The 22,035-nt window shown below is 40.2% G+C and overlaps 1 protein-coding gene and 1 non-coding gene across 2 annotated transcripts; one reads left to right on the forward strand and one right to left on the reverse strand.

The window, feature by feature from the left end:
- Positions 1-16,150: 16,150 nt before the first annotated feature.
- TRNAM-CAU (transfer RNA methionine (anticodon CAU)) lies at positions 16,151-16,235 on the forward strand. The gene is given in 2 exon segments: positions 16,151-16,188; positions 16,200-16,235. It is a non-coding gene; the product is annotated as a tRNA-Met (tRNA).
- A 138-nt stretch (positions 16,236-16,373) lies between these two features.
- On the reverse strand, positions 16,374-21,421 carry LOC104103245 (cyclase-like protein 3). Its single transcript, XM_009611133.4, has 5 exons — positions 20,798-21,421; positions 20,661-20,705; positions 18,966-19,038; positions 18,670-18,844; positions 16,374-16,773 (listed from the first exon to the last, which is right to left on the reverse strand). The coding sequence occupies exons 1-5, from the start codon at positions 21,174-21,176 to the stop codon at positions 16,648-16,650; spliced, it is 798 nt and encodes a 265-aa protein (XP_009609428.1). The 5' UTR covers positions 21,177-21,421; the 3' UTR covers positions 16,374-16,647.
- Between the last annotated feature and the right edge of the window lie 614 nt (positions 21,422-22,035).

Below are 22,035 nucleotides of genomic sequence, written 5' to 3' on the forward strand. Positions count from 1 at the left end.
ACATTCTCAAGGATCCGTCTTTCTTCTTTACGAACAGTACTGGTGCACCCCATGGTGATACACTAGGTCTGATAAAACCCTTATCTAGCAAATCCTGCAATTGTTGCTTTAGCTCCCTCAACTCTGTTGGTGCCATCCGATATGGGGGTATTGATATGGGCTGTGTGTCAGGTGGAAAATCAATACCAAAATCTATTTCTCGTACTGGAGGCAATCCTGGTACATCCTCAAGAAATACATCAGAAAATTATCTCACTACTGGTACATTTTCTATACTAACTGTTTCCTTTCTTGTGTCATTTACAATAGCTAAGAGACCCAAGCAACCTTTCTTCAGAAGTCGTTGAGCCTTCATAAAGGATACAACTTTGCAAATCTCTGGAACCTGACTCCCTCTTAGAATAAAATTGGGTTCATTTGGTATCTCAAATTTAACTATCTTTGCATGACAATCGATGATAGCATAGCAAGAAGATAACCAATCCATTCCCATCAGCATGTCAAAGTCAATCATATCAAGTACAATAAGGTCAGCTAGAGTATCTCTACCCTCAACCTGAATCTGACAAGCACGGTACACATATTCAGCTAATAGAGACTCCCCAACAGGAGTAGCAACTAGAAAAGTATCATTCAATAGCTCAAGCTGTCTACTAAACCTCAAAGCAAAGTACGAGGACACATAGGAGTGAATAGATCCTGGATCAATCAACGCAAGTGCATCAAATGAACAGACAGAAAGAATACCTGTAACCACTACATTCGAGGCCTGAGCATCCTATCTAGTAAATGCAAAAACTCTTGCTTGACCTCTACCAGCATTCCCTTGTCCTTGATTCACAGTAGCGATCTCCAGCACCTCGACCTCTATTTCCTGTACCTGTAGCACCTAAGGTATTACGAGTAGTCTGAGTAGGTGCAGCTGACTGAGTAGAAGCCTGGTTGAAATTCCTTGGAGGCTGACAGCAATCCCTCAAGTGATGTCGCAACTAGCCACATCGAAAGCACTCTCCGGTCAGAACACGACACTGGCCCAAATGTGATCTACCACAGGTTTGGCAGACTGGAGCAGTGACATATATTTGCCCAGAATTACGATGTCCAGATGATGATGATGGTCCCCTAGTACCATGTCTGCAATGTGGTTTGTATGCGGACTGTGAAGACAAATGTGTCCCTGTCTGAGAACCAAGTTGCTGTTATCCCTGATTTTCTGCTCTGCGATTTTCACTAAAACCACCATTGAAAGATCCTCTTGTCTTGGCCTTCTTACGTAATTCACTAGCTGCACGCTCATCACGTCCCTTATTTTCAATCTTTCTAGTGAGATCGACTGCATCAGTGTAGGACAAAGTCTTCATCTGTGGGGCTACCAACTTTATCACGACCCAATTTAGGATCATGACCGACACTTAGGAGCAAGTGCCCCAAAGTAAGCCTCATCGGTATTTTACAGAAAATTGGACAGAGTTTCTCCTGTTTTTGGACTATCCCAAAAATTTCCCAGTCTCAAATCAACAACCAACATCCTAATATCAATTCAAACAACAATAACTTTATCAATTAACCAAAACAAATATCTACCATTAATAGTCCATCCACTAACAGCTAGAAATACTAATTTATCTCCAACTTTGATAAGAATGAGCGATACTCAACATAAGTATATAATAACAAAAGAATACTTATGACACTAAAATAATAATTATGGAGAGACTTTAAGAGTTCAAAGAAAAGACCATAAAAATAAATAAAATCTCCGCCCACGCGAACAAGTGCGAGGCTCACCAAGAACTATCAACTTGTGCGCTCTAATTAACGAAATCTTCGCCCGCATTAACTGTTGTCTCTACAAACAAAATTAGTGGGGAATGAGTCGCTAGCTCAGTGAGTAATAACACTTAACCACAACCATTTTTATTGGGGACAAGTCAGAAAACATGCTAGTATATATATTAAACAGAAAATATCATAAGAATGCCCTTTCAGAAACAAAAAAACAATAATCAGTCTTATCATATTTTTTATGTAATATAAATCAATTGACAATTCAGTAATAAGCTCGGTAAATACAGTGTAATATCAATATTCATGTTTGGGAGGTTACAATGAATAGATCATGTAATCGGTATAATTGTAGACTTCTTCGCAAGAAGTCAAATATAACGGTAGTCCCTACTCGAGGAAAATCAGTAACGGTATGCTAGTTCTACCTTCCCACTAGCGAGGGCTGTAACGGTAATCGGTAATTACAAGGTGCACCAGATCTAACGAACCCGCCGTTAGCTATGAGATCCTTCAAAATCTACTCCCATTTATACTTGTCTCTATAATCCGTATATACTCATAAGAAAATATTTTAAAACAATATAGGGTATTTGGTTCTTATCAAATCATGTAATTTTATTTCGATAACCGAAAATTCAAGTAACGGTAAAACATATCTAGTGACAATAAGAATATTTAAAATAACGGTAATCATCTCAAATAACTATTTCGTTATCATAACGATTAAAAGACTTGTTCCACATGCAACTCAAAATAATCGGTAACATATTCATATTAAAAATCATGTGTAAATCATGCAAGTTATGACAACACAAATTGCGGTAAGATTACTACTCATTGTACTCGTGTGAAATACCAAACTCGTCACTTCGAGCGATCCGTACGACTTTCTTTAATCAATCTATAACCACATCGACATCGATCTCGTGTTAATTGCCTCATTTATGCTAAATTCATCACTAATTTAGAATACCCAATCCTTCGAGTTTTATATTTGGCTCTTAATTCGTAGAATTATATTTACCCAATAATTCCTCTTATTCTACTTGAAATATCAAGACCCATTTCAGTATCCCAACTCACATCTATAAAATTCCATTGTAATCTTTTTTTTCAATATCACTAATATTAGTAGTAATCATATTTGGTTACCAATCACTAACGATACAGAAAAGTTTCTAAAGGAATATCCTTTTTTATTGGTATATACACAACTATATAAGTTTACAACCCCAAACATATAGTATATTCACCAATTTATGAAAAGTTCTATGGACTCTATTATTTCATAAATATTAATTCTTTTGTTTACCGAAAAAATTGGATAACGTTAGATTTTGTGTATGGTTCTAAGGATATGCGATACAATTCGATATAAATCGTATAGAGAAATATAGATACGTATATTCTTGACTATGAGAAAGCAAATAGCGGGCAATAAGAATGAATGAGATAAAGTAAAGCAAACACAAAAGGATATCTTCCAATTTGAGAAGTGATTTTTTTGTCTCTGCCCTTCAGCTTACAAGGATTTCCCCTTATATAGAAGAAGGTCATTACAAAAAATAATAAAATAAAACATATAGTGGAAGGCCCATGATGACTTGTCTCTTCCTTGATTCCCGCCAAGATTCTCTCTCTTGGTGCGGTCGCAACGGCTCTTGTCTGTGATCTCGATACTGGCTCGAACTCGTTATTGGGTTGGGCCCTCCGATCTTGTCTCGATTTCGACCTTCGAGATGGGCGTCGCGTATTTCAGACCTCGAAGCAGTGCCTTGCAGATCGATTCGGTCACGGGCTCGATAGGGTTATCGAGCCGACTCCTCGAGCGACCTTCGGGCTCGAGGCTCGTTAGTACCGACTTTGGAGCTCACTCCCAAAATCTTATTCCAACTTTTTAACTCTCGAACTCGATCGAACGTAGGAAGGCCGAAATCTATTTCGACCGTATACAGATAGTCCCCTCGTTTCTCACAAAGAATGCGGTGAGAATCGATGTGATTTTTGGTGGTTCGATCGGGTCATAAGCCGGCGTTTTCACAGGGATAGATTATGACGTATGTGATAGCTGTCCTATCGATTCAGCCTTTCAAGGTATTTAATGCTTGTCAGATGGCGGTCGGCCATCTATGATATTGAACCGTCATGATGCGAGCCTATAAGTAGCTCTTCCATCTATCATTTACTTCTTTCACAATTTCACTCCCCCAAATTTTCTCATCTTTTCTTCCTTTCTTGTTGCTACCAGAGTTTTCGTGTTGTCAATTTTTTACTTTCCTTTGTCTTTATTCCTCCCATATCAATGGCCAAGACTTCAAAAATTGTGCCTCAGAAGGAGAAAGATTCTTCTTCACGGCCGTCCGAAGCCGTCCACCTATGACTACATTCCCGGCCCGTGTACTCTAAAGATCGATTTTAAGGTTGAGAATCCTTCATCCGTCCCGAGTCGATGCGAGCACGTGTTGATGTATATGTGCTCTATAATAGAGGGTCATCTCGAGGCCGTTAGAAAAGACTGCAACTGGGGTTCCGAGGTTGTGTTGCAAATTCCATCCCCCGAAGAGAGTGTCGTCACCCATGTGGACGGGTTTTTAAGTGTTTACCCTTATCCTTTCACATTGGGTCCGGTCGACCTGGTGATCATCGATTTTTGCAAGAGATATCAGGTCACCCTTGGTTAGATTCATCCCTCTCTGTGGCGTATAGTAATCCTACTTCGCTTCATCTCTACCAAAGCCGGGGGGATGGATTTTTCCCTGAATCACCTCATACGGTTGTATCGGCCTCAAATCTTTCGAGGATTAATCAGACTTCATCGTCGGGCATCGAAGGCTTTGATGTCGAGCATCGACGAAGACAAGGATCGAGGTTGGATGGGGCGTTACATTCGGGTGAGGACCCGTGACCTTATTCCGGAAGAGAAGATGTCGTTCCCCGAGGAATGGAATTTCGACCGTAAGTTGTTCTCATAAGACGTTGCCTTTTGTGTCCTTGCTTGAAAATTTAAATTTTTTATTTTTATTTTTATGTTTCTTCCCGATATACAACTGCCGCTTAGATGCCACAAGCGGTGCCCGACCTCGAGGATTGTATTCGAAAGTTAGCATCGACTTCCTCTTATGCCGAACGCGCTTGGCGTGATTTGGCTAAAGGCAGATGGGAAGCCAAGAACCATGGTAAGGTTTTACTTCTCGTTTCCTTCGAAGCGCTCTTTGTGCTCCATTCGTTACCGATTTCCTTTCATGCAGGCGTAACCAAGGATGCCATTTTGAGGCCTTCGAGCGGTGAAGAAGGAACCAAGTCCCCAGTCCCGAAACCAGGGAAAGACAAGAAGCGCAAAGCTGCCTCTCGATTAGAGGGCCCCAAGACTGAAACTCGAAGGGTGAGGAGGAAGGCAATTGCCCTTTCGATTGACTCGGTCCAACGACTGAGAGAAGAAGAAGACGAAGAAGAAAAAGAGGAAGAAGGAGGTGCCTCGGCTTTGGTGCCCCGATCTGCCAGAGCTATCGAGGTTACCGAAGATCCTGAACCGATGGCAGCTGTACCAGTCGGTTGACTCCAGAATCCAGAGTCTTGATTGGAACGCCCCGAGGGATTCACTTGGGGCTATGACAGTGGGTTATTCGCCTTCTCTTCCCACCTTTTCTGAGGAGGCGTTAAAGGAAGCTCGAGAATTGAAGACCCCCGATATGGGCGGAGGCTCTAGTGCAGGGGATCCCTTTTGGGATTGCTTTATCGGAGTCGGTGATGATTCCGATATCGGGGACGCTTTTCTTCTACTGGAAGAGGCCCAACGTTTCATTACTCGGGTAATGATTTTACTATACTTAGTTTCTTTGTCCTTTTCTGAATTTGACTCGTGTTCCTTCCCTACTGTGCATGCCATTAGTAGATTTCGGGTCGACCTTAGCCAGTGTGAGGTCGAACTTCAGAAGGTCTCGGGGGAGAGAGACGCCTTGCGGCTTCTTTGCAGCCAAAAGGACGAGGCTATAAAGGACCTCCAAACGGATTTGGCTAAGGCTCGTGAAGAAGAGGCCGAACTTGACAAGCAGGTGAGCCTCGTTCTGTTAAAGTATGGGTTTGACTCGACGGTGGAAGTTAACCCTTCGTTGTCTCAGCTGCAGCAAAAGGTTGAAACGATCGGGTCACTTCGGGAAGAAGTCGATCAAATCAAAGCCGAATGTAATCGGTGGAAGGAGACTATCGATCGCCTGGCTGCGAAAAAAGAGACCATTTTGACCAACTTATTATCGGCCAATGTCCAGCTTCGAAACGTTAAGCAAAAGAGTTCGGCTCAAGCTAAGAGGATCGAGGAGCTTGAAGCCCAGCTTGTTGAGGCCAAGGCTGAGGTTGAGTCGTCAAAAAACTTGGCGGATAAGTCCATTGCCGTGTATCGGGCTGATGCCGAGGCTGCTCAGATGGAGGCACGAGAGGCGACGGATACTGCCGACACCCGAGCACATTGGATTGTCGAACTTGCCAAATGTAGGTCTCGAAGGAAGACCCTCGAGGAGATACATGTTCGGGGTTTCGACCTTACTGAAGAAATAAAAAAGGCTAAAGAGCTCGAAGATGAAGTAGAAGCCTTGGCTTCTGATGGCGATGATGATGATGATGATGATGACGGTAGCAAGAGCGGATCCGAGTATGGGGAGAGCCTGACAGAGAAGCCAATGCCCCTGAGGGTGATCAGGAAGCTTAGTTTATAGTAATGTTTGTAATCATGTAGAAACTTTTGTATATAGACAACTTTGGCCGATTTGTGAAGACTTTATGCGTGCCTTTACAAATGTTTTCACAAGGATCTTAATAATTCAATCAAATTTGGACTTTATAGTCTCTAATATTGATTTGTTCGAAGTGACGTAGCCCTTGGGCTTACTAGTTGAGTTAGTGATTCGAACTTGAAGAAATATAATCCGTAGGCATAATAGTCGAGCGAGTGCTTTGCTTGAACTCGAAGTGAAAGTAGCCTGTAGGCTTTAATTGTCAAGTGAATGATTCGAACTCGAAGTAACGTAGCCCGTGGGCATGATGGTCGAGTGAGTAATTGCTCGAACTCGAAATAAAAGTAGCCCGTAGGCTTTAGTCGTCGAGTGAATGATTCGAACTCGATGCAATGTAGCCCGTAGGCATAACGATCGAAGTAGCCCGTAGGCTTAGCAGTCGAGTGAATTATTCGAACTCGATGTAATGTAGCCCGTAGTCATAATGGTCGAAGTAGCCCGTAGGCTTAGCAGTCGAGTGAATGATTCGAACTCAATTCAATGTAGCCCGTAGGCATAACGATCGAGGTAGCCCGTAGGCTTAGCAGTCGAGTGAATGATTCAAACTCGATGCAATGTAGCCCGTAGGCATAACGATCGAAGTAGCCCGTAGGCTTAACAGTCGAGTGAATGATTCGAACTCGATGCAATGTAGCCCGTAGGCATAACGATCGAAGTAGCCCATAGGCTTAGCAGTCGAGTGAATGATTCGAACTCGATGCAATGTAGCCCGTAGGCATAACGATCGAAGTAGCCCATAGGCTTAGCAGTCGAGTGAATGATTCGAACTCGATGCAATGTAGCCCATAGTCGTAATGGTCGAATTTAACTTGATTCTGTTTGAATAATAAATCTCCAAATAGAGGAATTTTCCTTGGATATAAGATGCCGATAAAGAAGAGAACTTTCTTCGCACGTTATTACACATGTGTTCATGTTTCGTGCCTGGGTTCGGGCCAATCTACATGAGCATGGTTCGTTTCGACCATTTGGCTCTTACAATTTTTTCTATTGGAACCCTGTTGTTGTGAAATAACTTTCTTGCATCTGAACTCGATGTATTTGAGGGCCTAATGCCCCCTCAGTATTCGAGATCGATTGTAAAGAGGCCTCAGATATTGTTGTAGGTGCGCCGATCAATGGTTGCCTCATTAAAAACCTTGCCGAAAAACCCATTTGGGATAAAATCGGTCTAAGGGAAAAAGAGTGCAACGCGTGCTTTCAAGCGAAAGATCCATCTTAGCCCTCTTTCGGGCTTCTGCAGGGGTTAGTTTTGAAATGTAAATGAATATGGAAAGGTCGTACCTTAGCAGTAGTACCGTTTTAGATGTGATATATTCCAGCTGCTTGATAGTTGTTTGCCTTTTATAATGTCGAGCCTGTATGATCCCTTTTCGATGTTCTCGAGCACCTGATATTGTCCTTCCCAATTCGGTCCTAGTTTTCCTTCGTTCGGATTTCGGGTATTGATGGTAACTTTTCTTAACACTAAGTCCCGGGGGTTGAAATGGCGAAGCTTGGTTCTTCGATTATAATATCTTTCGATTCGCTGCTTTTGGGCGGCCAATTGGACGAGAGCAGCTTCTCGTCTTTCGTCCGATAGTTCGAGGCTGGTATTCATAACCTCGTTATTTGATTCTTCCATCGCGAATCGAAATCTGGCACTGGGTTCACCAACTTCGACGGGTATCAATGCTTCGGACCCATATACTAAGGAGAATGGGGTCGCCCCCGTACTGGATTTTGACGTCGTCCGATATGCTTAAAGGACTTCGGGCAGGATTTCTCTCCATTTTCCTTTAGCGTCGTTTAACCTCTTCTTTAGGTTTTGAATGACAGTTTTGTTCGTTGATTCGGCCTGTCCATTACTGCTGGGGTGGTATAGCGTCGATAGTATCCTTCTTATTTTGTGGTCTTCGAGGAATCTCGTTACCTTGCTGCCAACGAATTGTTTTCCATTGTCACATACTATTTCAGCGGGTATCCCGAATCGGCATAGGATATGATCCCAAATAAAGTCTATAACTTCTTTCTCTCTTATTTTCTCGAACGCTTGCGCTTCAACCCATTTAGAAAAATAATCAGTCATAAATAAAATGAATTTGGCTTTACCTGGGGTCGATGGCAGGGGGCCGACGATATCCATTCCCCATTTCATGAACGGCCATGGGGATAGGACAGAGTGGAGTTGCTCTCTGGGTTGATGGATCATTGGTGCAAACCTTTGACATTTGTCACATTAACGAACAAATTCCTTCGCATCTTTGCCCATATCGATCCAATAATACCCTGCTCTGATTATTTTTCGAACTAATGTATCGGCCCCGGAGTGATTCCCGCAAGTGCCCTCGTGCACTTCCCGTAGGATGTAATCGGTATCTCCCGGACCTAAGCATACTGCCAACGGTCCATCGAATATTCTTCGGTACATCGTTCCGTCAGAAGCCAACGCGAATCGAGCAGCTTTAGTCTGTAGGGTCCTAGAATCTTTAGGATCCGATGGGATCTTTCCGCTTTTTAAGTATTCAATATATTTGTTTCTCCAATCCCAGGTTAAGCTTGTAGAATTTATCTCGGCGTGACCTTCTTCGATTACCGATCTCGAAAGTTGAACAACATTCCTCGAACCCAAGTCATCTACCTCGACCGACGATCCCAAATTTGCAAGCGCATCGGCCTCATTATTCTGTTCTCGTGGAACATGCCGTAAAGTCCATTGTTTGAAATGGCGCAAAGTCACAAGCAATTTATCTAAATACCTTTGCATTCTACCTTCTCGAACTTCGAAGGTTTTGTTTACTTGACTCACCACCATCAAAGAGTCATAATTGGCCTCAATGACTTATGCTCCCAAGTTTCTAGCTAGCTCGAGACCTGCAATCATAGCTTCATATTCGGCCTCGTTGTTAGTCAACCTGATAGTTTTAATAGATTGCCTAATAGTGTTACCCGTGGGTGGTTTCAAAACTATGCCCAGCCCGGACCCTTTCACGTTCGAAGCCCCGTCCGTAAAAAGGATCCATACCCCCGATGATGTACCCGATTTCAACAGGAGTTCTTTTTCGACTTCGGGTACGAGGGTTGGCGTGAAATAGGCCACGAAGTCTGCTAAACTTTGAGACTTGATGGCCATACGGGGTTGATATTCAACATCATACCCACTGAGTTCGACGGCCCATTTGGCCAGTCGGCCTGATAACTCGGGTTTATGCAAAATATTACGAAGTGGGTAAGTGGTTAATACGCATATGGGATGACATTGAAAGTACTGCCTTAACTTTCTAGAGGCGCTTATCAGTGCAAGTGCCAATTTTTCTAGGAGCGGATATCTAGTTTCCGCTTCTCCTAAGGTTCGACTCATATAATAAACGAGGAATTGTGTACCTTGCTCTTCTCGAACTAGGACACCGCTTATGGCGATTTCCGATACTACCAAGTACAAATAAAGTTTTTCGTCTGTTTTTGGAGTGTGAAGTAGTGGTGGGCTTGATAGATATCGTTTTAGTTCCTCTAATGCTTGTTGGCACTCCGGGGTCTAAGCAAAATCGTTCTTCTTTTTTAGTAGAGAGAAAAATTTGTGACTTCGATAAGATGATCTTGAAATGAACTGGCCTAAGGCTGCAATCCGACCCGTAAGCCTTTGTACGGCTTTCACGCTGTCCATAACGATGATATCTTCGATGGCCTTGATTTTATCGGGGTTAATCTCTATTCCCCGATGTGACACCATGAAGCCGAAGAACTTGCCCGAACTGAACCCGAAAGCACATTTTTTGGTGTTGAGCTTCATGTTGTATATTCTCAAAATTTCAAACGTTTCCTGCAAATGGGTCAAATGGTCCTCTGCGCGCAGGGATTTAACTAGCATGTCATCAATATAAACTTTCATTGATTTTCCTATTTGTTCTTCGAACATTTTATTTACTAGGCGTTGGTAAGTAGCCCCTGCATTCTTTAGCCCGAAGGGCATCACATTATAACAATACGTTCCATATTTGGTGACAAATGAAGTCTTTTCCTGGTCCTCCGGGTTCATCTGAATTTGATTATACCTGGAATAGGCATCGAGAAAAGTGAGGATCTCGTGGCCGGCCATGGCATCAATCATGCGATCGATGTTGGGCAGCGGAAAGGAATCTTTGGGGCATGCTTTGTTCAAATCCTTATAGTCCACACACATTCTAAGTTTGTTCCCTTTTTAGGCACTACAACTACGTTGGCTAACCATTCGGGATATTTCACCTCCCGAATGGACCCTACTTTGAGAAGCTTGGTTACCTCGTCCTTTATGAATGCGTGCTTTTCCTCGGACTGGGGTCTTCTCTTTTGCTTCACCGGTCTGAACCTGGGGTCCAAACTTAGCCGATGCGTCGTTATGTCCGGCGGGATCCCTGTTATATCTTTCGCTCGGGCCAGTGCTCGATTAATGTGACTTGATCTAGCTCCTCGATTGTTGATTTGGTGGCATCGGAGTCATCGGGAATCATGAAAGATCGAGGGACCCTTTGATCATTATCCTCTTCGATCTTCTGGTTATCTGGTTGGGTCGAAGCCGATGTCTGTGATTGCTATTTGGTGTCCCGTTCTCCTTCCGAGCCCGATCCTTTTATTGGTGAAGGTGAGGACATTGGTTTAGCTTCCTCGACGGCGAACATTTCCTTTGCGGCTGGTTGTTCTCCGTACACCATTTTGACACCTCTCGATGTCGGGAATTTGAGGGCCTGGTGTAAGGTCGAAAGTACAGCTCTCATGTTGTGGATCCATGGCCTTCCGAAAAGGGAGTTGTATCTCATATCGCCTTCGATCACGTGAAACTTTATTTCCTGGATGGTTCCGGCCACGTTTATTGGTAGGATTATCTCGCCTTTGGTGGTTTCACATGCCATATTGAACCCATTTAGAACTAGAGTTGCGGGTACGATCTGATCCTGTAGGCTGAGTTGCTCTACTACCTTCAATCGGATGATGTTGGCCGAGCTACCTGGATCGATTAACACACGCTTAATTTTAGTTTTATTCATGAGTAAGGATATTACCAGTGCATCGTTATGAGTTGGATGACCCCTTCTGCATCTTCATCATCGAAGGACAAAGTCCACATGGGTGCGTAATCTTGAGTCCGAGATCGCTTTTCCCTCACAATCAATGTTTTAGTGCGTTTAAGCACTGGTCCCTGAGGGGTATCGATGCCACCGATGATCATGTGAATGACATGCTGCGGTTCTTCTTGCTCGTTTTGCTTGCTGAAATCCCTATTTTTAAAATGGTTCTTCGCCCTATCACTCAGATTTTCCCGAAGGTGCCCCTTGTTAAATAAGCGGGCTATTTCCTCTCTTAGTTGCTTGCAATCTTCCGTTCTGTGGCCATGGGTATCATGATATTCGCACGTTTGATTGGGATTTCTTTGTGCATGATTGGTCTGCGTGGGTCGAGGCCATTTAGTGTCTTTGATGCGTCCGATGGCCGACACAATAACGGATGCACCAACGCTGAAGTTATATTCTGATAATCGAGGTTCTTCTATAGGATCAGCATATTTATCGAAGCCGCTCTTACTCATAAGTCCCCGAGAATTTTGCCCTCGATCAATCCTTCGATTATTCCGAACTGTATTGTGTGCTGAACTGTTGTTCACCCGATCTGCGACGTACGGTCGATATCGGTCTCTGTTCGACCTTTGTTCTCTGTCGATCTCCTTTTGTTTTTTAGTAACTGTCTTGTTCTGATGCACCGGTCTATACGAAGCTCCCAACTGATCATCCTCGACCCTAATTTTCGATTGGTATAGGTTATGTACATCAGCCCAAGTTATCACTGGATACTCGATCAAATTTTGTTTCAGCCGATGTGATGCTGTCGAACTTAGCTCGTTCAACCCTTGGGTGAAAGCTTGTACGGCCCAATCGTCTGTGACCGGTGGTAATTCCATGCGTTCTATTTGAAATCGGGATACGAATTCCCTCAGCATTTCATTCTCCCTTTGCTTTACTTTGAAGAGGTCTGATTTCCTTGTTGCAACCTTTATGGCACCAGCATGTGCCTTTACGAATGAATCTGCTAACATGGCAAAAGAATCGATGGAATTTGGTGGTAAATTGTGATACCAGATCATCGCTCCCTTCGAGAGGGTCTCCCCGAACTTTTTCAACAACACGGATTCGATCTCATCGTCCTCCAAATCGTTACCTTTGATGGCACATGTGTAAGAGGTGACATGTTCGTTAGGATCGGTCGTACCGTTATATTTGGGAATTTCGGGCATACGAAATTGTTTGGGGATTGGTTTCGGTGCCGCACTCGAGGGAAAAGGCTTTTGTATGAATTTTTTCGAATCAAGCCCTTTTATCATTGGTGGAGCCCCCGGGATTTGATCAACCCTGGCATTGTATGTTTCCATTCTCTTGTCATTGGCTTCGACTCATTTTGTGAGTTCCTCGAGCAATTTAGTAATTTCGGGAGTAGTCTCCGATTCTTGCGCGTTTGATTTCACTATGGCGGGCTCTGTTCTGGGGGTGATTTCTCGAAGTGGATTGGAATCCGGCTTGCTTTGTGCGCGAGTTTGGCTATGTAACTGAGCTATCGCTACTTGTTGGGCTTGAAGCATCTCGAAGATCATACGTAAGTTGTCCCTGATTTCCCCCGCGTTTTAGGTGTCTCGGGCTATGGATCGAGTACCGCCCTGAATGCTTCTTTCCAGTTCGGAACGCTGATTCGCCTCTAAAGCTATTTGTGAATTGACATCCAATGGTATTTCGACTCAAATTTCGGGTACTTTGATTCGAGCCTCGGTGCCATTGTTAATTGGCCTTCCGGCCCCGGGTGCCAAGTTGTTGGTTTCATCTTGAATGCCGGCCTCGTGGTCGATAGGTAAAGCCATTGCTGATTTGAAGTTGCAAGCTGGCGTGTACTTTAGATTTGTATCAAACGATCACTGTTACCCTTAGCCCCACGGTGGGCGCCAAACTGTTTACCAGAAAAATCGGATAACTTTAGATTTTGTGTATAGTTCTAAGGATATGCGATACAATTCGATATAAATCATGTAGAGAAATAGAGATACGCATATTCTTGACTATGAGAATGCAAATAGTGAGCAATAAGAATGAATGAGATAAAGTAAAGCAAACACAAAGGGATATCTTTCAATCTGAGAAGTGATTTTTTTGTCTTTGCTCTTTAGCTTACAAGGATTCCCCCTTTTATAGAAGAGGGTCATTACAAAAAATAAGAAAATAAAACATATAGTGGAAGGCCTATGATGACTTGTCTCTTCCTTGATTCCCGCCAAGATTCTCTCTCTTGGTGCGATCACAACGGCTCTTGTTTGTGATCTCGATATTGGCTCGAACTCGTTACTGGGTCGGGCCCTCCGGTCTTGGCTCGAGTTCGACCTTCGAGATGGGCGTCGCACATTCTGACCTCGAATCAGTGCCTTGCGAATCGATTCGGTCACGGGCTCGATAGGATTATTAAGCCGACTCCTCGAGCGACCTTCAGGCTCGAGGATCGTTAGTACCGACTTCGGAGCTCACTCCCAAAATCTCATTCCGAATTTTTAACACTCGAACTCGATCGAACGTAGGAAGGTCGAAATCTATTTCGACCGTATACATCTTCAATTAACTCTCAACCCCAACTCTATAGCCATGGAATTTATGAATCAAATCTATGAATTAAGTTTAGAAATTTACCTCCTTCTTCTCTGTGTAATTAGCTTTCTATGTTGAAAACTTGTGGTCCTCTTCAATGGCAGGAAACTAAAACCTCACGTTTCCTTTGATTCTCAAAAGTGGCTAACAAGGATTTTTTTTTTTCCTTTCTTTTTTTCAATTGCCTTGAACGTTTCTGCCGAAGCTTAATGGCTTCTAAGCCTAGACTTTTGCCTTTTTGTGCCTCCCGTAATGGGCTTTGGCCCTAATCCCCCTTTTTGGTTTTTTCTTTTAATTAGTTTGCTAAAATGACCAATATGCCCTTTTTTTTTAAAATTACGAAATATTACACATGACCCAGAAACGCCATAAAATAAACTCGAAAGTCATGGCGAAGAAATAAATATTGGTGACTAGGTCGTTTTCTATGGACGTACAAAATTTCAGGCCAATTAGAGTTCGTCAAAAAAGTTTCTACAGAATCGAACATGTACCAATACACACAAAAAAATAGATATTATTACAAATTCATGTTGCATGACCTCGAAACACCATAAAATGAACACGAAATCATTGTGAAGCAATAAGTATTGGTCACCAAGCCGTTTCTTATGGACGTACAAAATTTCAGGCCAATCGGAGTCTGTCAAAACTTTTGCAAAATCGACATGTACTAATATTATGTCCATTTTTCGTATGCAAAATCGACATATACTAATAATACCCGCAAAAAAGTTTCAGGGGTCATGGCATAGGAATTAATTATTATGTCTATTTTTCGTATGTACATGATGATTTTCTTGAATTTGGTTGACGGACTCCGATTGGCCTAAAAATTGGTTAAACTATCGGATAAGGACTAGTGAGCAAATACTCACCATGACAAATGTCATTTTTTTGTGTTTTGAAGTCATAAAATAGGAATTAATTTTTACGTTCATTTTACGTGTATACATGATGATTTTCTTGAATTTAGTTTACGTACTCCGATTGACCTTAAAATTGGTAAAACCATCAGATATGGCATTATCAGCAATATCACCATGACTAGCATTATTTTTTGGAGTTTCGGGGTCATGATTTAGGAATTAATGATTATGCCCATTTTTCGTGTATTTATATACATGATGATTTTCTTGAATTTGGGTGACAGACTCTGATTGGCCTAAAATTGGTGGAACTATTGGATATGGCCTTATAAGCAATACTTACCATGACTAACGTTATTTTTTAGCATTCGGGATCATGAAACAGGAATTAATGATTATGTCCATTTTTTCATGTGTTTTATATACATGATAAAGTTTTTGAATTTATTGGACGGACTCTGATTGGTTTAAAAATTGATGGAACCATCGGATACGGCTGAGCAATACTCATCATGACTAACGTTATTTTTTTACGTTTCGGGGTCATGACACATGAATTAATTATTATGTTTATTTTTTCGTGTATACATGATGATTTTCTTGAATTTAGTTGATGAATTTCAATTGGTCTAAAATTTGGTGTAACCAAAGGATGCGGAATGTTCAAATTTTGTAAGAAGAAGAAACTCAACTTATTGACTTAAAATCGAAAATTCAAACTATCCAATCCAATTAATTCGAAACCGAATTTGAAAAATCCATTTCGCCGAGCTTATATGGATTGGATTTGAATTGTAATTTTTTGGTCCGAAAACTGAATATCCAAACCAAAATTTTCATATCCAATTCCAACGGCCTGAATGCCACCTTAAGTTTGGACCTTAGAATTTATTCAAATTTGGACCTTGGACTTTTTTCCCAAGAAGAAACATCAATTTTCGAACTCCTTATCTATGACCCTATTCAGATTACCATCGCGAAATGTTATTAGCTAGTATAAGTTTTTGTTTGATTAATTTGATAGACATGTGAAATAAAAGCGTTTACATTTATGATTGAATGCACCCACACACCACAAGGGGTGGTGGCGCAGTTGGCTAGCGCGTAGGTCTCATAGCTTCTGAGTTATCCTGAGGTCGAGAGTTCGAGCCTCTCTCACCCCATAACATTTTTTTTAATACCATTTCTTCTTGTTGTGCAAAATGCATTCCCTCTTAATCTCTCCGATTCAGGCCAAGTGCAGAGAGATTGACTACGAGAACTCTCAGCTTTAGAGAAGACTTATACAGAAGGGAGAGGGAGACGAGAACGTAATATGATTCTTTAAAATGAACTGAGTCATGTGTCTCAGTAAGGCAAGAAGAATAGCTAGGAATATACGACCCACGTAATAACATGAATAAACATCAGTACCATCTCTACTACTACATAGTCCCATGGGTCGATAAGCTAAAGGAAGCTAGTACATAAATACATGTAAGTCTCATAACAATTTCTTGAACATTCTTAGTTAACGAAACTGGTTGAAATTTTGATAATTTTCTCCGTGAAAAAGTATTAGCTGCCTTGACATGATTAATGGAAGAGGATGCACCTGGCAGGTGAACCATCGCCATGATTCAACCTCAGAGGTAGGCAGTGAATTGTGTAAACTCCTGGGACGACATCATCAAGCTTGAGGCCTTCCACCGGAATTATATCCTGATGCATATAAAAAGAATACTTAACAGTTAGTAACCAAGTAAAAGCATAGATAAAACCTAGAGAGTATTAGAAAAAAGTATTGAAAGAAAGCTTTGAAGCTTGAAAAATCACTGTCCTTGATGAAATATAGCATCTAGGGGAATACAAACAAGTTTCTTCAAGGTTCCATTTTCCTTGAAGAAACATTGGCATTTAGGAGAATACAAACAAGTTTCTGCGAGATACAATCCAAACAGATACTGCAAACTTAGCCACCTCTCAGAAAAATCGTAAAAAGTTGAATTTATAGAAGTGAAACCATGTCTATTCTCATTAATGTGGTTGTTGCTTATGCTTTCCTAAGCCAATGGTCTATTGGAAACAACCTCTCTATCTTCACAAGATAGGGATAAGGTCTGCGTACACACTACCTTCTCCAGACCCCACGGTGTGGGATAATACTGGGTATGTTGTTGTTGTAAACCAAGTCTATTCTGAATACACATAGTATTTCATTAACATTTAATAGACATATATTGTTTTATTCAAAATTGAATATTAACTATTATTCTAAATTACTTGGAGAATTTTACTTATAAAGCCTTTAAAAAGGCCTTTGGGCCGTCAATGTGGGACTTCTCACTTTATATTAGGGAAAAGGGTCAGATTACTCCGTCTAAATTTACTCCTACCGTTAGCATAATAAACAATTTTACCCCTAACCCTAAGGGTGCTCCACAATGGCAACAATCTTATCAATTAAAATGCCAATGTGGATTCCATGTCATAATTTTTGTACAATATTTGCTTTAAAAAAAAACTAAACCCACTTAAATTTAGTCTTCTCCTCCAAAGCTCCGGCCGCCGTGACAAATCCCGCAGAGGCGCAATCCAGTAGGAGGAAGCACCATCGGCCGTATATATAAAAAAAACAATAAAGAAACTTCAATGTGGCTACATAAGTAACTTTACATTTGTTAATTAGAGAAAGTTTAGTCCCTTTCTGATTTATCTTTTTCTCTTCGCTGTATTTTTTCAAACAGATTTGACTCTATTCACTAGTTTTAAATCTACAACTCTTTCGAAAAAATGCTGCACAAAATCTATTTTTGGTTGCGCAGGCATGTCTCAAATGGATTCAGATCCATTTACTTTCTCAGTTTTGACTGTTCAATTCAGCGATAGATTCGAAGCTCGACGAATCCAAAGAATTGCTAATCAACCAGGGGATATACAATTCAAAAGCCTCGAAATCTGACGAGAATTTGACTAAATCGAATGAGTTGAGTGATTCAGATCTCAAGCCGAATGAGATTCGAACAGTCTGAATATGTACAATCAAACAATGCGGAGGCATTAAAATTGATCACATCGAATGATTCAAATCGGAAGGTGGATGTACCGAAGCATGATGATAATGTTCAATCAGAGAAGAGAACAAGATTTAAGTGGGTTATTAGATTTAAGTTCCTTTAGTTATTTAATGTAAAAAATTATGACATCGAATCCACGTTGGCATTTTAATTGATGAGATTGCTACCATTGTGGAGCACCGTTAGGGTTAGGGGTAAAATTGTTCATTACGCTAACGGTATGAGTAAATTTAGACGAAAAGTATAATGGAGTATAAATGTAGACTATTTTCAATAGTACAGGGTATATCTGACCCTTTTCCCTTTATATTACAAACGACAAAACAAAGAGGACTCTATTAAGAGTTCTAAGAGAAAGAAGAACACTTGCTGCTCAAGACAATGGAGTGCCACATGGTGGAGAAGCGAAACGGATTAGCAAGTGAAATTTGTAGATATTATGCAGCTGGTAGTAAACAAGAAACTTAAAATACTATTCTTCAACAAAGGGGTTTTCAATCTTACAGGTAAACCGAAATGAGCAAATGGATGTTATACTTACTTTAGGAGCCAGAAGAAGTTGATGAACTTTAGTGAGCTGATCCTTGGGATTAATTGCGACAGACAAGTAATCAACACCAACCAGTTTGATGTCAGTATTCTGGACCAGATACTCTGCTCCATCTGAGGTGAATGCTGTATAGGAGGAATCAAATTCTTTCTTGTACATCAGCCTCCTGTTTTACATTCAAAAAATATAGTATATACATTAAACACAACACGGATGACAAAATGAAGAACTAACTTGTGTAGGCATTTTAGCAGGGTTGCACCAAATATGAACAAAGGAATAAGTACCTGTCGGTGTTTAATGTTCGAAAGATAACACGTTTTACTCCTCGGGGTATGTTCAATGACCTCATCACTTCAGCTGATTAACAAGAAAACAAGCAAAACTCTTAGGTTTCGTCCCATTGAGAGCAAAATATTGTATAAGGTATGGGGTAGAACAAGAGATGATCTATTCTCTGTTTTGTTTGGTTTTTCTTTTCAGAAAGACTCAACTAGTAAGAATTTTGGCAATGCATATGAAAAAGAATGTCAGTAGGCCTTTAAATTACTCTTTGGCTAGATAGTCAGCGAACAAAATGACTTGGTGTAGTTTTAGTCATCCCATCTAGTACAAGTAATAATTTTAACCATTTCAATTGAGAAAATTTCCACATACCATTATACTTTTGAGGCCAAATTATTTTGTCTCTTCAACTTACTAACCTCGGAGGATTTATCGGAAATAACCCCTCTACCTTCAAGGTACGGGTAAGGTGTGCGTACACGTTATCCTCCTTAGAACCCTTTGTGAGATTATACTGGGTTTGTTGTTAACTTACTAACCTACTGCATCAGTGGTGCATCTAGAGTATTGTTACTGGGTTTCCGAGAACCCAGTAACTTTTGAATAGACGTTGTATTTCTATTTAGAAATCCACTAAATATTTATAAATATCTAAATGTAAACCCAGTTATTATTATATATTAATTTGACATTACGGTAGAACTCATAAACTTCAAATCCTAGATCTGTCTCTCTACTGCATTACGCACTCTTGTACTAACACCTTATAGCTAATAAAACAATCTAAAACTAACACGGGTCCCAAAGAAATACAAGCTTTAAGGCAACTAAAGTTAAAAAGATAGATTAAAGTGATTAATAGCTTGTTTGGCGAAGCTTCTAGCATGCCGAAAGTGTTTGGGTTATTTTTCAAAAAAAGTACTTTTTTCCTCAATTTGTAGTGTTTGGCCAATTTGTTTTTTGAAAAAAAAGTACTTTTGGCTAGAAGCAGAAGAAGTTTTGAAGAAGCAGAAAAAAATAACTTCTCTCCAGAAGCAGAAGCAGTTTTGACTTTTATTCCTATCAAAAATACCCTTTGCAAAATATTATATATATCAAAATAACCTTACTTAGTTTAAACTATTAAGTAATATAAAATGACTTTTGGGATGAACTTTCATATTTATTGGATGATTTTTGATATATTTAAATTATCTTGAAAGAATAAAGTACTTTTCAATTTTATTTTTATATTTTACTTAAATAAAATAAAAAACTTAATTATTATCTTTAATAATAAAAAATTATAATTATTTATCTACTTATATAATATTAACTATTAAGCAAATCTCTTCATGTGCTTATTTGTAATTTGACACATAAAAGCACTTTTTGAAAAGCTTGGCCAAACACAAATTATTGTTCAAAAGTGCTTTTCAAATTGATTATCAAAACACAAACTGTTTTTATCCAAAAATATTTTTTTTAAAAACACTCAGCTTGGCAAATCAGGCTATAAATTTTTGTATATTAGAAAGAAAGCTGTTTTCCATAAAACAGCTGAAAAACGAAAAACAGTCAAAATGCTGTTTTTAAGAAAATGCCCTTCAACAACGAAAAATTGCCAATTTTTTCAAAACCAAATCCAAACAAAAATTATTTTTCAGAAATCAAAATTAAACCGATACATATGCTTACTGTTTAACAAAAGACCATACCTGTAATATTCTTGTCCCGTGGAGTTTCCACTACAAGAACAGGACCTAAATTTACAAAACTAAAGTTATCCCAAAATTCTGAAACAGATGATTTTCAGTTTTATAGAAAAGAATAAAGAGATGGGCAAAAGCATTACCATTTAAGGTTCGGAGATCAAGCGAAACGACATCGTAACCGAGCTCGAAAAGAGTCTCATTGAAATGTCCAGGAGCATCAACATGTGTACCAGAATGAGTAGAAAGGTTGAAGACTGAATCATTTGAGAGATCACCCAATTTGATACTTGTCTGAAGTCTTATGAAGTTGCCTAACCCATTTTTTGAACCGAAAGCTGGCAAATCAGGAACATATTTATGGGAAATGTCAATTACCTTTTTTTGCCTGTAATTTCTCTCTTCTCTCGTGATAATTTGAAAGTCAGAAGTGCTCACTGCCCCGGCGGCGCTGACGACGGAGACAAGTGTCAGTACGGCGGCGAGCGGCAGCAGGAGAGCGAACAGTGTGTGACTGGTCATGTTGATGATGGGGTTTTTTCTATCTTTTTTTTTGGAAGGAGAAGAAGAGAGACTGAAGAGACAGGTGATGAAATAGTTCTATGCAGAATAGTGATTTGTAGTTTTGACATTTCAAAGCAGATACATTCAACTATGCTAAAGTCTTTGGACAAATAAATGCAGTTGAATTGGGCAAAACAATTATTGAAATTGGACAAAAAGTTGTTGGGGAATGTCCTACTTTTTTTAGAAAAAGAAAAGTCTCTGAAATACTTTCATTTGAAATACTCTTACAATCTACAAGGTTCGCTAGAAAAAAGATATTTGAGTTAAGTGAGGAGAGCAGCGAGCGTGTACACAGGTAATCTGTACAGGCACCTTGCCTAAAGAGGTATAAAGATTGTTTCTTATAAATCCAGCTTAAGAAAAATAAAAAGAAATAGTAATAAAAACAAGTACAAACTCATATGGGAGAAGAAATAGCTGGAACCTAAGATTAGCTACATCATTTCCTGCCATTTAGAAACTAGCAACTTCGTTCTTGGGCACCTGCCCACTACCAAAGTCAACAAAATTGGCCTTTTCCCCTTTCACGTTGGAAATATGGCATATCCATGCACAACATAACCATCGGGGGGTCTTTTGGTACGAGAAATAAGGTAAGATAAAGACGATATACGATAGTCGTCAAACTTGAAATTATTTTATCTTACTTCTCATATGATATGAATTAATTCTGGAATTATAATTTCGGAATAATTTAGTCTGCGCATCAAACAAACTCCTTAGAATTTGGCTGAAGAACGTTTGTGATTCATACATTGATCATATCAAATTCCCCTTGTACAAATGTGAAAATTTGGGCCAAATAACTGCAAAG

Source organism: Nicotiana tomentosiformis, chromosome 10 (assembly GCF_000390325.3).
Source record: "Nicotiana tomentosiformis chromosome 10, ASM39032v3, whole genome shotgun sequence".
NCBI lineage: Eukaryota > Viridiplantae > Streptophyta > Magnoliopsida > Solanales > Solanaceae > Nicotiana > Nicotiana tomentosiformis.

Excerpts from the sequence above, each read along its gene's own strand:
- LOC104103245 (XM_009611133.4), bottom strand. The coding sequence starts at position 21,176 with ATGACCAGTCACACACTGTTCGCTCTCCTGCTGCCGCTCGCCGCCGTA. Across the intron at positions 18,845-18,965 it reads CGAACATTAAACACCGACAG|GAGGCTGATGTACAAGAAAG; the intron begins GTACTTATTCCT and ends AATGTAAAACAG. Across the intron at positions 16,774-18,669 it reads AACTTCTTCTGGCTCCTAAA|GATATAATTCCGGTGGAAGG; the intron begins GTAAGTATAACA and ends TATATGCATCAG.